The 15,928-nt window shown below is 47.6% G+C and overlaps 1 protein-coding gene and 1 long non-coding RNA gene across 6 annotated transcripts in view; one reads left to right on the forward strand and one right to left on the reverse strand.

Annotated features, from left to right (window-relative positions):
* Nucleotides 1–12,344, forward strand: part of LOC127056758 (uncharacterized) — a 29,772-nt gene extending 17,428 nt beyond the window's left edge. The window contains exons 2-3 of the long non-coding RNA XR_007775902.1: nt 8,126–8,297; nt 10,756–12,344. This is a non-coding gene — a long non-coding RNA (uncharacterized LOC127056758). The remainder of the gene's footprint in view (nt 1–8,125; nt 8,298–10,755) is intronic.
* The window catches only part of NONO (non-POU domain containing octamer binding), a 112,553-nt gene that overhangs the window by 24,049 nt on the left and 72,576 nt on the right, over nt 1–15,928 (reverse strand). For 2 of the 5 annotated variants that reach the window (XR_007775883.1, XM_050964961.1), the window contains 2 exons: nt 5,162–5,211; nt 4,875–4,931 (listed from right to left, as the gene is read on the reverse strand). Coding sequence is in view for 4 of the 5 variants with exons in the window: in XM_050964961.1 (XP_050820918.1) it covers nt 4,875–4,931; nt 5,162–5,203 (99 nt within the window). In the remaining variant the exon portion in view is untranslated. Of the gene's footprint in view, nt 1–4,874; nt 4,932–5,161; nt 5,212–9,793; nt 10,247–14,551; nt 15,862–15,928 lie in introns of those variants that run through there. The other 3 variants (XM_050964960.1, XM_050964959.1, XM_050964958.1) reach the window with 3 other exon arrangements.

The following is a 15,928-nucleotide window of genomic DNA, read 5'->3' on the forward strand; positions in this document are numbered from 1 at the left end:
GTCAGTTTGCTTTGTGAAAGAGGGGTCTCAGCCAGGCTTGACTGAAAATGCTGGTGAGAACAATGGGTGAAATAAGCTATTAAACAAGAGGATAACTTGTTTTAGCCTCTAGAAAGCATGTTATGATTTTGATTTGTATGTAACCCATTTTCCCAGTATTCTCACTATCACATGAATCTTGGTTCTCTGACAACAAACGCATTCTTGTTTTCATTATAACTAGATATCAGTGCTGTGATGTTAAGCAAAGTGCTGAACCTGAGTTGAGTCTTACAAGCTGGAGTACAGTTCCTTAGGAACTGCAGGCCTGGTCGCCCTGTGAGTGTTCAGTGAAGGGGGCTAGACACTACAGGGAACACTCCAAGGATCTGGCAGTTGGTGTGTCCCTATTGCTTCCTGAACAGAGAGACCAAGGCCTGAAGAGGCCTGGAAGGCTCTACGTGTGCTGCCAGAGGCTGGTGGTTTCAAGGTTCTGATCCACATCAGGCACAAACAAGACTTCCTCATGATGAGGGTAGGTGGTGGTGAGGTGCCTCACAACCCTGGGTACTTCTGGGGAGCATCACAGAGAGGCCTCTGGCCCTTCTTCCTGTGTACCAGTCCTTTGCTCGTGAAGGGCGACGTGGATAACAGTTAGCCAGAAATTGCAATAATCAACACCGGAGATCCCAGGGCCTGAGCAGGAGCGTTAGCTACTGGGACGGAAACAGGTGCGAGATTTTGATACGTTGCTGTCATAAACAGATAGCTAAGGGTTAATGTCTCTTTCACCTATAAAGAGTTAACAGTGACCTGCAAACACCTGACCAGAGGACCAATCAGGAGACAAGATACTTTCAAATCTTGTGGAGGGAAGCCTTTGTTTGTGGGTTTTGGGTTTGGCTTTGTTCTCTCTGGGCCCTGGATGGGGCTAGAGGTGCAACCAGGTTTCTGCCAATCTCCCTGCTACAGTCTCTTATCTATTCAGAATTGTAAGTAAGAAAAGGTGGTCATAGTCTTTTTAATTTGTTTTTTTTCCATTTGCATATGTGTACTTGCTGGAAGTAGCTTAAATTGTGTTTCTGCTGGAGAAAGTTTCTTTCTATTGTTTATAAGTTGAAAAACCCTGTAACTGTTTACCATCTAAAGTGCAGAGATAAACCTTTTATTTTTTTCTTTCTTTTTTATTAAAAGTTTTGCTTGTAAGATCTGTTCATTTTTCTCTCCTAATTAAGGCTCAAAGAAATTGAGTCTGTATATACCAGGGAATTGGTGGGGAGGAGGAAAAGGTAAATTTCCTCTTTGTGTTAGATTCAGGCAGCTTGAATCTGTATTGCCTCTGGGTGAGGGGGAGAGAGAAACTTGATCTCTCTGTGTTGTGTTCCAAGGAATTGATTCACGGTATCTCCTAGTGTACCCAGGCAGGAAAGATCTGGGAGGAGGTAAAGAGGTGGGAGGGAATGGTTTATTTCCCTTTGTTGTGAGACTCAAGGAATCTGGGTCTTGGGGTCCCTTGGGAAGGTTTTGGGGGGACCAGAGGGTATCAGGCCCTAAAAATTCCTGATTGGTGGCAGTGCTACAAAATCTAAGCTGGTAATTAAGCTTAGAGGACTTTATGCTAGTACCCATATCCTGGACGCTAAGGTCCAGATTTGGGAATTATACTATTACAGTTGCAAATGAAGAAATGGCAAGATTTGGGCTTGGCCTGTATGTGATGGGAGGCATGAGAGACAACCCGCGAGTTAAGTGCTTGAGTGAGAGAAAAGAGAGTTGTGAGTGAGCAAGTAGAGAGAATTTAGAAAGGAAGGAAGGAAGCAAGGTAGGTTTTTTTCAGCCACCTTAAATATAACTGGTAAGCCATCCAGGAGCAGTCCGTGAGAGACTGAGAAGCAGGACTGTTGTCAGATGCTACCGGTGTGGTGCTCTGGTCTGTTCAATGTTGATATCACTCGGCTGCATGTGTGTGTTCCCTCTGTGTGCTGTCCCAGCTCTTCAAAGATAGCTGACACAGCAGACCCGAAGAGAACCCCCAATGACCACAGAGTCTAGTAAGGTACGATGGCACCTGGGCCAGGTTTATTGCCATATTGGACACAATGATAGTTCCCCTAGATTGTTACTCTAGTAAAAGGCATACTACTAATATGTGCCCACGGTCGATGGACTCGGCTCAGTCAGTGGCGGTACTTTCCACTGCCCCCTCAGCTGGACAAAGACACCGCCCTAGGGATGCATTCTTATACACAGGTACAAACAATTTACACATCACTCCTGACGTATTGAGGTGCAACCCTTCTACGTAGCAAGGTACAAGCCCTCTACATAGTAAGGTGCCGCCTCTCACCTTGTACATGTTGGTTTGAACAAAACAACTCTATCCATCCTATTACCCTTTTGGCCCTGTCATTGGGATGGATCAGCCTGTTCCTTGTTATCGGTGTGGAATGTGCCAGTATGTGAATGTTCTGATCTCTAGTGTTCAGTACCTTTTAGGTACGTATCTTCTTGCAGCATTAGTCCTTTCCTTGCCAGCTTCTGTGAGCAGGGCCTGCCTCTGGCTCACAGCTTCACTTTGCTTTATGTTAGCAAGGCTTGACCATTACTTTAGTTCAGGCCTTAGGCCTCATACCAGGCCTCTGATACCAAGGTTTATATCTCAGGGCCTCCTCTTACTACAAGGTAGGTTTTTTTCAGCCACCTTAAATATGACTGGTAAGCCATCCAGGAGCAGTCCGTGAGAGACTGAGAAGCAGGACTAGGCAGAGAAAGTCAGATCCATGCCCATCAACCAGTATCTAGGACTTAGGTGAGTAACATCATTAGGCCGAGAAAAATTCCCACTAGAATAGGGAAACCAGGGAAGCTGGGTGGGACTGGGATGGACCAGATGGTGAACAGGGAGTTGGATGCGGGGGAGACAGGCTGGATGGAGACAGGGAACCAGCCGGGAGAGGGACAGACTGGCCAGGGCAGAGATGGGGAAACGGACAGGGTGGGGACAGACCAGGCAGGGATAAGGATCTGGCCAGGGAAGTGGACAGGTTAGGGACAGACCAACTGGGAATAGGGTGGGGACAGACCAGGCAGGGATAGGGATCTGACCAGGGAAGTGGACGGGACAGGGACGGACCAGCTGGGAATAGGGATCTGGCCATGGATGAATGAGCCAGGAATACGGATCTGGCCAGGGAAATGGACACAGTAGGGACACCAGGGCTGGCTCTAGGTTTTTTGCCACCCCAAGCAAAAACATTTTTGGCTGCCCCCACCCCAGCCCTGGGCTCCATCCTGCACTCCCCTGCTGCCCCAGCCCTGGGCTCTCCCCCCCACAACACTTGCACCCCCTGCCGCTCCAGCACTGGCCTCTCCCCCCCCGACCCGCACTCCCCTGCTGTCTCAGCCCTGGGCTCTCCCCCCACACCCATACCCCTTGCCACCCCAGCCCTGGGCTCTCCTCCACACACACCCTGTGCTGCCCCATCTCCGGCACCCCCTTTTCCCCCCCACCAATGCCTCCCCACCCACACACCCCCTGCCGCCCCAGCCCTGAGCTTTGCCCCCTCCACCTGCACCCCCTGCCACCCCAGCCCTGGGCTCTTCCCCCCCCCCCCCGCACCCTCCTTCCACCCTAGCCCTGGGTCACTGGTAACTTGCTCCCAGGGTGGGTCATTCAGCAGGAATTTTGGCTGTGCACAGAACACAGACAGGATTGTTTCCCATATGGTTACAGAACTGCAGTCAAGTGGAACAATTTTCAGCTTGTGTGATTGGAGGATATCTGGATGCATATTATAAGACTGTCCTCCATGAATGAGGAAAAGTTGAGGTGCCTTTATTATTCTTTTGTTCCACTCTTTGTTTCTATGGGGAATTTGCCAATGCAATATCACTGTCTTCCTTTTAAACAACTAAAACTAATAATAAGAAAAAAAGGCAATGACGTTGAAAATAGCAATTCCAGTCCTAAAAACCACTGGGAAGCATTTCTTGCTCAATTTTATCCTACTTTTTCTACAGCAGATTACAGTGGATCCGTATATTTGATTTGGGAGAAATGAAGTAAGAGCGGCCCAAATTGAGCTTCAGCACTCCTGAATTTTGAGGTGTTCAAATCTGGAAGGCAGGTGCTAGATTCCCTTTCTGAATATTAGCTACATCTGGAAAGGAGAAGTCAATTTCTGCTTCCATGGCTCAGGAGTGGAAATCCTCCTACGTGCCTGGTACTGCATCTAAAGCTGCCCAGATCCAGTAGAGCCTCCCCTCCCTTACTTTTCATTTTAACGTCTCCTAGTGGGGTCCACATAACTCCCTTGCTAGGCTTCAGATAGAGAGGGGCACTGTCCATTTAGTCCCCCAAATTCTTTCTTTGGGGGCTGCAAGGTGAGGTCACACCAGTATCCTTAATCCAGTCTGGGGATGTCTTCTGAAGGAGATAACAGGGCCAAAGCCTTCTACTCCTTGGGCACACTTGTTCCACATTCACAGTGCCACCCCACTCTAGCAGTGAGCTCTCTGTTCACAGCAAGCTGCACCATGAGGTTTCAGATACCATACTTTCTCCCCCTCCCTTTCCTGTTGACCGTGGCCAAGGTAATGCTGGGAAATGTAGTTCTTTCCCTGCTCCAGGGCTGGCTCTATAGGCAGGAAACTAACCAAGGAACTAGAACTCCCAGGGCCCCCTGTTGGTTCTCAGCTCCCCGGCTGGATCCCTGCCAGCTGCTGCCCCTGCAAATGGGCTGCCCCAAGCACCTGCTTGCTTTTCTGGTGCCTAGAACCACCCCTGAGGGACAGACGGGCCAGGCAGCCAGAGGATTCTGGTGTTTTGTTTTGGGGGAAGGATGTCTGGGAGCGGTGGAGACTGGAGCACCTGTAGAGGTGGGTGGGTTACATACCTTTATGGAGAGGAATTCTGAGAAGTCTGTGGTTCGTTTCTTGCAACAAGACCAGCCCTGGACACAAGAATAGGATGTATATGGTCAGGTATGGAAAACCACACTGACCTCTCAATCCCCACATCAAACACACACTTCCCTGTATCCTGGATCTCCCTTTGTCCTGGATGGACTGTCACCCATACACATGGACACATGGACTGTCATCCATACCTCATGTAGGCAGCTGTTTCTGGCATCTGGTTCTGAACTTATGACAAGAGCTGTCCCTTTACTGCTGCACTCACCTTCAGGGCATCATGGAATATGGGAACACCTGGGTGGTACATACAGGAATCTATGAGACGAAAACAAGAACATAAGAGTGACCAATCTGGGTCAAACCAAAGGTCCATCTAGCCCAGTATCCTGCCTTCTGACAGTGGCCAATGCCAGGTGCCCCAGAGGGAATGAACAGAACAGGTAATCATCAAGTGATCCACTCCTTGTCACCCATTCCCAGGTTCTGGCAAACAGAGGCTAGGGACACCATGCCTGCCCATGCTGGCTAATATCCATTGATGGACCGATCCTCCATGAATTTATCTAGTTCTTTTTTGAACCCTGTTATAGTCTTGGCCTTCACAACATCCTCTGGCAAGGAGTTCCACAGGTTGACTGTGCACTATGTGAAAAAATACTTCCTTTTGTTTGTTTTAAACCTGCTGCCTCTTATTTCATTTGGTGGCTCCTAGTTCTTCTGTTATGAGAAGGAGTAAATAACATTTCCTTATTTACTTTCTCCATACCAGTCATGATTTTACAGACCTCTATCATATTCCCCCTTTGTCGTCTTTTTTCCAAGCTGAAAAGTTCCAATCTTATTAATCTGTTCTCACACAGAAGCCATCCATATCCCTAATCATTTTTGTTGCCCTTTTCTGAACCTTTTCCAATGCCAATATATCTTTTTTTGAAATGGGGCAACCACATCTGCACACAGTATTCAAGATATAGGCGTACCATGGATTTATATAGAGGCAATATGATACTTTCTGTCTTATTATCTATCTCTTTCTTGATGATTCCCAACATTCTGTTCGCTTTTTTTAACTGCTGCTGCACATTGAGTGGATGTTTTCAGAGAACTATCCAAGATCTCTTTCTTGAGTGATAACAGATAATTTAGACCCCATTTCTCAAAACAGAGAGTATCAGCACTTCAGGACACAAATCCCTATTGGTCAGCCAGCGCTCCTGCCCTGCTTCCTACAGCATCCCTGTGACATACCTGGGGCACAATCCAGACTAATGAGTAGCTATGTCACCCCTTCCCCTGTAACCTTGGGTGCTTTATGATGCCTTGTTGTGGGAGCTCCCACCTGGGCCACTCACAAACAGCCTTCCAGGGCTTGCTGCTTCCTGTTCATTCAGCTCCATGGCTTCCAGCCGCTGCTCTTATGCCTGCTTTTTTTTGGCTCATTTTCTCTTCTCTCTTCTTTCTCCAGTCTGGCCAGCTCTAGCTTTAAAGTTCTGTAGCTGCTGCTCATTTTTGTGATTTACTGTTTCTATTTCCCTTACTCAAAATAAGCAAACAGAAAACAACAAGCTGTAACCTCTCTGTGACTGTTTCCAGCCACCAGTGCTATCCCAGTGCTTGAAGTGTAACAAGCTGTGCACACACCCTAGTTCGCTGCACCACTGTGACATACCAAGGTACAACCTAGACTAACGAGTAGCAGTGTCTAACCTGGGGTGCCCTTTACCATGCCGTGCTGCTGTAGCCTCCAGTCTGGCTTGCTCAAAAACAGTCTCCACCATGTAAGTTGCTCCCAGCTATGTCTGTGTGTGAGCTGCAGCCAGCCAGCCACACCGTGGCTCTTACTAGCCTTGATTATATTGCAGGGTGACCCCAGCACACCCCCAGTCTTAGGTTTTCCCCTAGAAATAGGTGTCCTGTGATCCCCAACGCTCTCCTGCACAATACAAATATGATAAGTCTGTTATACTTTAAGATAATTATATGCCATCTTATTATTTTAAATAGTTCTTCAAACACTTAAATTTAAACACATTGGATTCAATGTAACAATAAAAAGTTTATTAACTACACAAAGAGATTTTAAGTGAATACAGGTAATGAGGTATAAAAGTCAGAAATGATTTACATGAAAAATAAAGATAAAACACAATTAGTGCTGAACTTAAACTCAAAGCAAAGTTCTTCTCAGCACAAGCTCTCAACAGTCTTGCTGACCAAACTTGTAGGCCAGGACCCCTGCTTCCTTTGTCCCTACTCACATGGTGAATCAATGGACAGAGAGGGAGAGAGCAAGGGGAGTGTTCCTTGAGGTGTTTATCCCTCATTTGTATAGTGTCAGTCCCCCTCTTGAAAACATTTCCAGCTGACATTCAGGACATAGAGCAGGGTTACCCAACTTACTGACCTTCCAAGCCGCATATGGCAATCTTCAGAAGTTTGAGAGCCAGGGCACACCTGCCAGGACTCAGTGCTTCACCCCCATTGGAGGCGCCTGCTGGGGCTCTGGGTTTCAGCCCCGCTTCTGCTGAAGCCCTGAGACTTCTCCCTCCCTGCTGGGGTGAAGCCCCTACCCCACTCCCCTGCTGCAAGGCAGAGGTCCCAAGCTCCCCCACGAGTCTCATAATCGGAGAGTGAGGATGTTGTGGGGAACTCCAGGAGCTGCACTGTAATGGTAAAATAGCTGCATGCAGCTCACAAGTCACAGTTTGGCCACCACTGACATAGAGATCCTATGGGGAAGGATGTTCCCTGCTGCTCTTCCTCACTGGTTGGAGCATCTTCTGTTTCCCTTCCTGCTTGATGACTCTGTTTATTGCTTAAATTGTGTGCTCTGCAAATTAAGCAGAGCACACAATCCTTTGTTTGACACAGACCTGTTTGCCAACCTCAGTTTGGAACATATGTTAAGAGCGTCATAAGGGGAATCTTATAATGTCACAATGTTGCCTCCCATTTTATCAGAACAATACAGACCAGCAAATTATGAGTTTTCAGATGGTACCTCACAAGACATACTCTATACAAAGATTATTACAACAGTGAGCAGGGTGTGGACACAGGGGTACATTCTGTCATGGCCAACCTGCTGGGAGAGGCTGCAGCAGGAGTAGCTGGGTGCTCCCCTCAGAGCCAGTGCTCCTGCCTGCTTCCTACATGAGAGACTGTGACTGGAGTAGCTGGGACATCCCCCATGCATCCACAGCCAGTACATCTGCCCTGTTTCCTACAGGGCCTCCTCCTGGGAGAGGCTGAGAATGGAGCAACGGGAGCTCCCACACAGCCAGCACCCCTGCCTTGATCTCTGTGGTGGACCAGCTAGGAACTATTGGGACTAGAGCACTGAGTTTCCATTCTGCCGAGCAGAGTATGCATTCTTGAAGCCTACTCCAGCTGTCAGTGAGGTGCGTGTCAGAGCAGCAGGTCCCTGTCCTACAGGAGTGAGTCAGATTGCAATGAGGAGTGCCTGCTGCTACCCCTTTCTCTAGCTCAAGCGGTTGGGCCAATCAGGCTATTAGTAGGAGGCCTATTAGAATGAACATTGCCAGCAGATCAAGGGAAGCGATTATTCCCCTCTATTTGGCACTGGTGAGGCCTCATCTGGAGTACTGCATCCAGTTTTGGGCCCCACACTACAGAAAGGATGTGGAAAAATTGGCAAGAGTCCAGCAGAGGGCAATGAAAATGGTTTGGGAGCTGGGGCACATGACTTATGAGGAGAGACTGAGGGAACTGGGATTGTTTAATTTTCAGAAGAGAAGAATGATGGGGGATTTGACAGCAGCCTTCAACTACCTGAAGGGGGGTTCCAAAGGGGATGGAGCTCAGCTCTTCTCAGTGGCGGCAGATGACAGAATGAGGAGCAATGGTCTCAAGTTGCAGTGGGGGAGGTCTAGGTTGGATATTAGGAAAAAACTATTTCTCTAGGAGGGTGGTGAAGCACTGGAATGGGTTCCCTAGGGAGGTGGTGGAATCTCCATCCTTAGAGGTTTTTAAGGCCTGGCTTGACAAAGCCCTGGCTGGTATGATTTATTTGGGGGTTGGTCCTGCTTTGAGCAGGGGGTAGGACTGGATGATCTCCTGAGGTCTCTTCCAACCCTCATCTTCCATTATTCTATTACCAGGTTTGGTCCGCAGGGTAACACTTCTCAGATTTGCATTTTATGCCCCTATGAGATACTCAGCTTGGGACAGGCACCTGCAGATGCCCTCTGGACAGTCAATGCCCTATCTGGTTCTCATGCACCTCAGGAACCAGAGATTGTTCTGGGCTTTGAGGAACCCAGTCTGGCTAAGAGCAGAGCCTAGCGCCACACCCCCCCCCCCCCCGGCCACACCCCATGTACCTGGAACTTCATCAACAGCTGCTATGACCCTGACCTCAGCAATTCAACACCCATCTGGAAGGGAACTCTCATTGACACCAGTTGCCTCCATTTACCTGACCTTCACTAGACCCCTCACTTAAGCTCCTGGCTTACTCGGAGAATTGGCCCTGGAAAAAAATATTAAAATGCTGCCAACTCAATGAAATACTTCCAGGGGACTGGATAGGGGAAGGGGGCTGAATTTATTTTCATGCCTAGGGCCCCAGGTTAGCTTAACTCTACCATGCAATTCAGTGCAGATTGGTGTCAGCTAATGGGCAGAATTTGCATCCCCTTCCACATTTTCAGGCACCATCTATTAACTGGCCATGGTTTTCTATACGCAGCTGAATGCTGCTGACTCAGACTGGCATTTCCAAGAGTCGGGGAATCAGCTAGAGCAACTGGCTCACTGGAAATCCCAGTAGTTCAACTTCTGTTACCTGACACAAGGGAAAGGAAATGTTGTAACAAGATTGAGGAAAACAGCTCAAATCTCTGCTCACTAACTCCTGGAAAACAAATCCACTTACCCTCAGAGTTCTTATTGGCATCAAATCTTTGCCCACAGCCTTTGTTGTAACACAGCAAAGCCATTTCCCAGGCTCGAACAATTGTAACTCCTGCCTTGTGGTGCAAAGGGCCTGTGCACACTTTTCTGTCCCTGCACTGATTAATTACATTGCTCTGCCTTGTTGCTCTGTTAAGGCTGCATCAGAGAGAGGCTGGAAGAAGAGATGGGCTGGGTCTATCTTTAGGCACAGCCAGAGAGGGGCGGTCTAGCAATCAGAGAGCAACCCCAAGATGGGCACACAGGCCCAGCAGCTGAGCTGGCTGGACATGTCTGTCAGCTTCAAGTGTCACTGTCTAAGCAGACATTTCTGTCCTGTCCCCCTCCTGAGAGGGGAGGGCCCACAGCAAACGCAGGCGGGGAAAGGAACCAAATAAGAAAGAAGCCAAATTTATCCCTAGTGCAAGCCCACAAACTTCCATGCCCTGGTGTGAAGAATGACATAATCCCTGTGCTAGGAAGGCAGCTGCTGCAGCTAAGATTATGTTCAGTCAAAAGGCCTTTCTTTGTCCTAATCAGTGACTCCACTGCACAATCACTCATCTTGCAGCAGCACAATTTTTCCAATGATCCGCTCAGTCTGACTTTTGGGAAACCAAGCTGGGTTCTTCTTCTCCGCGCCCCTCCACCATCCCTAAGAAGAATGTAGCTACTGAATCTATTGTGGAGTCCAGCACATGCATTTATGTGAATGTGAACAGTAAGCAAAGGTTGATGTTATTTGTTACATGTACCGTGTCATTGGTGTGGAGGTGGAGGAACATCCTTAGACTAGCAGACAAACAGTTTAAATGACATGCTTAAAGCACAGTTTCAATCCCAGTGCAGGTGTGTAGCCAGGTAGTATTAGAACAAGGCTTTGGCAGGTGTTACTTTGACATTAAAATTTTCTTTTCATATCCCTACTTTTAATTCCTTACACAGCGACAAGGAAGAGACTGGGTTATGAGGCAATACATTTAAGTACCCTGAACTTTACTAATAGGGAAAAGAATATTTCCAGCAAGTGATTCTAAGTCTAAACCTTGGTGTATGGAAATATTTGGCCAAGGACACAGCAGGGTTCAGATAATCCAAACGCTACAGAAAGAGCCAAAGGTTTCCAGCAAACTAAGGGACGAGACATTCAGAAGGTCCCAAGCGCATGCGTCGAGCCTCCAGAGTGACACAGCTGTTCCAATGACTAAGGAGGCTGGGGGAGGAAGCTGCCAGCTATTACTAGATACACAGATGTCAGTGTACAAAGGCACCAGATGGACTTTAGCGAAGTACCTCAGACAGGGTCTCGTGAAATCCAGCCTGGATGGAATGTGCTGTGATAGAGACGGCAGTGTCCAGCATGTGCTTGGGAGACTTTCACTGAATTCAGTGTAAGTATCTTTGGGATTCATTGTATTAAATGCAAAGTTTATGTATTATTGTGGACCAGGATTGTATGTAACCTCTTGTAAAGAGTTCACTCATAGCAGGAGCGCTGCCTCATGGCCAGACATGGCATAGCAACTGTCTTCCCATATGGCACCCCATATGGCTGCCCTATCGCTGCAGTGGTCTCTCTCCCCACAACTTGTCCCTCTGGACAAGTCATGCTTTAGTCCACCCCTCCCAGGGTAAAAGAGCGTCTAATGACCTTACAACAGGTCTTCTGTCTGCCTCTGGGCTCTTTATACCCCTTACCTCATGGGGTTTCACCCCACCTTTCTCATTGGTTGGTAGGGGAACCCAGGCCTACCCTCTGCTCTGGGTTTCAGCCCAGGACCCGCTGGCTAGCAGCCAAGGGTCCCTCAGAGTCCTTGCTGCCCCCCCGGACCACTTCTTACCTCTTCTATACTCCACTGAGTGACTGAAGACTCTCCCCCTGCAGCTCCTTTCTGCTGCAAATTTCCTGGTTTTTTAAGCACCACCCAGCCCCTCCCCAGCTGTGCTCCATCATCAATCAGGCCCACATTAATCCATTCAGGGATTGTGTGGAGTACACACCCCATTGCACCTCCCTAGGGGGGAGATATGATCTGAGGCCTGCAAGTTCAAAGGACTACCACTGAAAATGTGCCAGACAAGAATAGACTTTTGGACAAGAATAGACAATAAGCGTTAAGTGGGTTTCCTGTGGAGTACCTGGAAGGAGGGGGGAGGGTTCCTTGATGCAAATTCCCCACTTCTGATTATGCACAAACCCTGCCTTTTGAAACTATGCCCTGAGAGACGGGTCTTTGTCTGCTGGTTACCTGTTCCCGAAGATTAGAGATCAAAGGCCCAAGCTGTATAAAGAAACAGATGAACTGCCCAGCTAGTCGTTCTGGTTCAGAATTTGAGACAGTCATTAACTTGCAGCCCTGTGGGTTTTGAAGGACTGATGCCCACCAGAACTTGCAGCTGGAGACGGAGGACTGCCGTTGAGCATTTAGAATGTGTGAGGGTTTTTTATTGTTTTCTCTGTAATGCTTTCACCTTAAGAATAAATGTGCTTGCTTAGAAAGATCTGTGTGGTGACTGGTGATTGCTGGTAATTACTCTGTTCGCAGCCTCAGGAGAGGAAGCAAAGCACAGATGCAATTTAGGAAGTCTCGCTTGCTGGGAATATCACAGTGTAGGCAAGGAACTCTGCAGCCTGGAAAAACTCTAGTCTGGAGGGAGTCTCCACCCAAGAGAGGTGATAGTTGATGATCTGGAGACATGAGTCTCCACCCAAGAGAGGTGATAGTTGATGATCTGGGAGCCTAGAGTGGATCCCTTGGTGGACCACAGAGAGGAAATACTGGTGCAGTTGCCCTGAACTGAGGGGTCCAGACAATCCAAAAGTTACAGAAATAACCAAAGGCTTTCACCAAACCAAAGGAAAAGACATTCTGCCTTAAGCATCTGAACTGATATGTCAGATCCAGTGAACAGGGGTGGCTGCTAGGAGGAAAGTGCTGTCTACTGATGGACATGCATACATCAGTGTACTAAGGGAACATATCTGGACTTCAGTAAAGCATTTCATACAGGTTCTCATGAAATCCAGCATGGGAGCATACTCTCTGGAGCTTTCTTGAACATTCCACTGTCATCACTGAGGTCACAGGAGAAAAGAGCAAATGTTATACAATGTTCTACAAGTCCCAGACTGAGTTTGCTCAGATTCTTCCTCCTCCTGATTCTCTAGTCCCAGAATCCCACCACTCTCCCCCATCAAAACAGAAAAACCCTCTCCAGATTAGAGATTTTAATTTATTGCTACAAAAATCTAGGAACATTTTATTTTCATTATATCTATGTACATAAAGACAAACATATCATATTAGACACCATTGCCTGCTGGAGCATGCTTACTTCTCTGCTCCATTTCTGGGTTTGATCAGAAATGCAGATTAAAGAGTAGACTTTTAGAAAGGAGGCACACAGGGAACCCACTAGAGAAGGAAATCTATATGATTCAATTTTGCATTGCCCAGGGGTTGAACCCTGTCCCTATTCCTTTGAAATGCCTGTGAACATAATATTACTCCTTAAATGCCAGCCTGCTCAATGCCTGCTGACATCTGTCCTTCCCAGGCTGGGAGGTGTCAAAAGTCCAAAGGCACTGAGAACCATCCAGAAAGGTTTGGCCACAGCAATCAGAGAAGAGTCCCAAACTTAGTTCACGTTGCTTTATAATGCCACCTTCCAAATCAGGCCTTGACCTCTGACCTCAAGGTGTCCTATCAAGCAGGCTGGTTAGCTTTTTCCTCGTCATTTCATAGGCTAGGAAGAGGGCACTGTTGGAGGGGAGTGCACGTATCACTGTGGGTACCAGTCCACAGTAAAGAGCCATGAAACCTACAACACAAACACCACAATCAGGTGAGCTCACCATGCCTGTGACAGACAAACAGAACGTCCCCTATGGAGCCCACAATCTCAGCTTGGTGAGATTCTCAACCAGAGCAAGATATCAAGGGAAACCCTCCCAGGCAGGGGAGACCGAACCTGGGAAATGTCTACAGGCAAGTCTCATCTTACGCAGGGGTTCCGTTCCGCAGTTAGCGCGTAAAGCGAAAACCATGTATAGTCAAAATTACATTGAGTTGAGTGGCAGGCGGAATCGCCTGCACTACAGGTACAGTATTAAAATTGTTATTTTTCTCTTTTTTTGTTTGTGTTTTTGCCAACTGCGTAAAGCTGAAATTGTGCATGTTAATTGTGTGTAAGATGCAACAGACCTGTATATCCCCTTTTCGAGAACCCTAGGAGAACCAGAGATTCTAAGGCCAGAAGGGATCATTGTGATCATCTAGTCTGACCTCCTGTGTGACAATTCCCAAAAATAATTCTTAGAGCCGATCCTTTACAGAAACATCCAATCTTGATTTAAAATGGTCAGTGATGAACAATCGACCACCTTGATAAGCTGTTCCAATGTTTATCTGACAACATTTACACCTTATTTCCAGTATGAATTTGTCTAACTTCAGCTTCCAAGTGTTAGACCTTTCTCTGCTAGACTGAAGAGTACATTATCAAATATTTGTTCCCCATTTAGGTATTTATTAGACTGTAATCAAATCACCCCTTAACTTCTTTTTTAAGATAAATAGATTAAGCTTATTGAGTCTTGAAAATTAATGTTACTGGTCCAGAAAACTCTTTAGCCAGCTCTTTCAAAACTCTTGGATGCAAATAATTTGGACCTGCTGATTTTAAAATGTCTAATTTTAGAGATGGATTCAGTGAATGAAGCTGTCTGTGTGTCACCTACCTTCTGTCCTCAAGATGTGAAGAAAGAAGAGCAGGAAGCCATCTTGCCGCCCTGCCATGGAAAGCACCTGGATCCGAGACTTCACTGAGTCAATGGGATAGACAGCCAGCCAGAAACAGGCCCTCCCCCATCCCACCACTCACTGTTAGGGGAAGAGAACCTAAAATTCAACACAGAGAGAGAGACCTCCGTGTGGAAAAGGGGAAAGTCATTAGGGAACTCCCAGATCCTGCAGAGAAATGCAAGCAACCAGCAGCACTCGGACTCAGGGGGGTGAGACCAGGCCAGGCAAATGAATTACATGATTAGCGGCTGAAAGACCTGTCTGGAGTTTAGCTTTTGTCTTGGGCACAGGGAGTGGAGGCAGCAGTGCTAGGGGAGCCTGATAAGTGCTGGTGCCTCACCAAAGAGGTACTGGGCTTCCCAGGTCTCATTCCTCTGAGGTGCTTGTCTGGCCTCCCTCACTGTTGTGTCTGAGTGCCTCATAATCACTAGTGTATTATCCCCACATGCTTCTGAGGTATTGTCCCCATTGTACAATGGTGACTGACGCCTGAGAAATGAAATGACTTGCTCAAGGTCTCACAGGAACTCCGTAGCAGAGCAGGGATTTGAACTCAGACCTCCCAAGTCCTAGGGTAGCATCTTAATCACTGAACCAGCTTTCCTCCTGAATCACTAGACAATTCTTCCATCCCAGGCCTCCCCTAGAACCCTGCCCCCCTACCTCCTCAGTCACCCCCTGGCGAGCCCTATATCCTTGCTCACCCCTCATAGTTTCTCTAGCATATCATGCAGCAGCTCACTGGAAAGCCCAAGGGAAGTGAGTGTCTGTGTGGATAAGCAGGGTTGTGTGTGGCTTGGCCTGGGAATGGCAGAAGGAGGGAGAAGAGAGCAGTGGAGGTGAAGCTCTTCTCTGATGACCCATGCACAAGTTCAGCCTCATGTCCCTCACGGCACTGCTTCCCTTCCTGGCCCCATTGCAAAGCTGTGCTTCCTCCCATGTCCCCTCTCATAGAGCTTCATTCTTCCTGGATTCCCCATGGAGCTTCTTATAGCTGCTTTTGGCAACTACCAGGATGGAGCAACAATTACCAGGTCTGGCAGGGGAGCCCATGTCAAAGCACAGGGGAGGTATAAAGGGGGTGATACATAACAATACAGATCACTCTCTATGTGACTAGCTATCAGCCATGCTACCTATTTATTAAATATGCTTTGAGGTGCATATCTCATCAGTGCAAACCATAAAAAGCAAGGAAATCAGCAGTTACATCTTTCCATAACTCCTCAACTTCACCTTGTCCCTCTCAGTTTTCTTCTCTCCATCATCTGCAGCCCAGCCTCATCATGGGAATATATGTCATCCATACATCC

The sequence above is a fragment of the Gopherus flavomarginatus genome, chromosome 8, assembly GCF_025201925.1.
Source record: "Gopherus flavomarginatus isolate rGopFla2 chromosome 8, rGopFla2.mat.asm, whole genome shotgun sequence".
Taxonomy (NCBI): domain Eukaryota; kingdom Metazoa; phylum Chordata; order Testudines; family Testudinidae; genus Gopherus; species Gopherus flavomarginatus.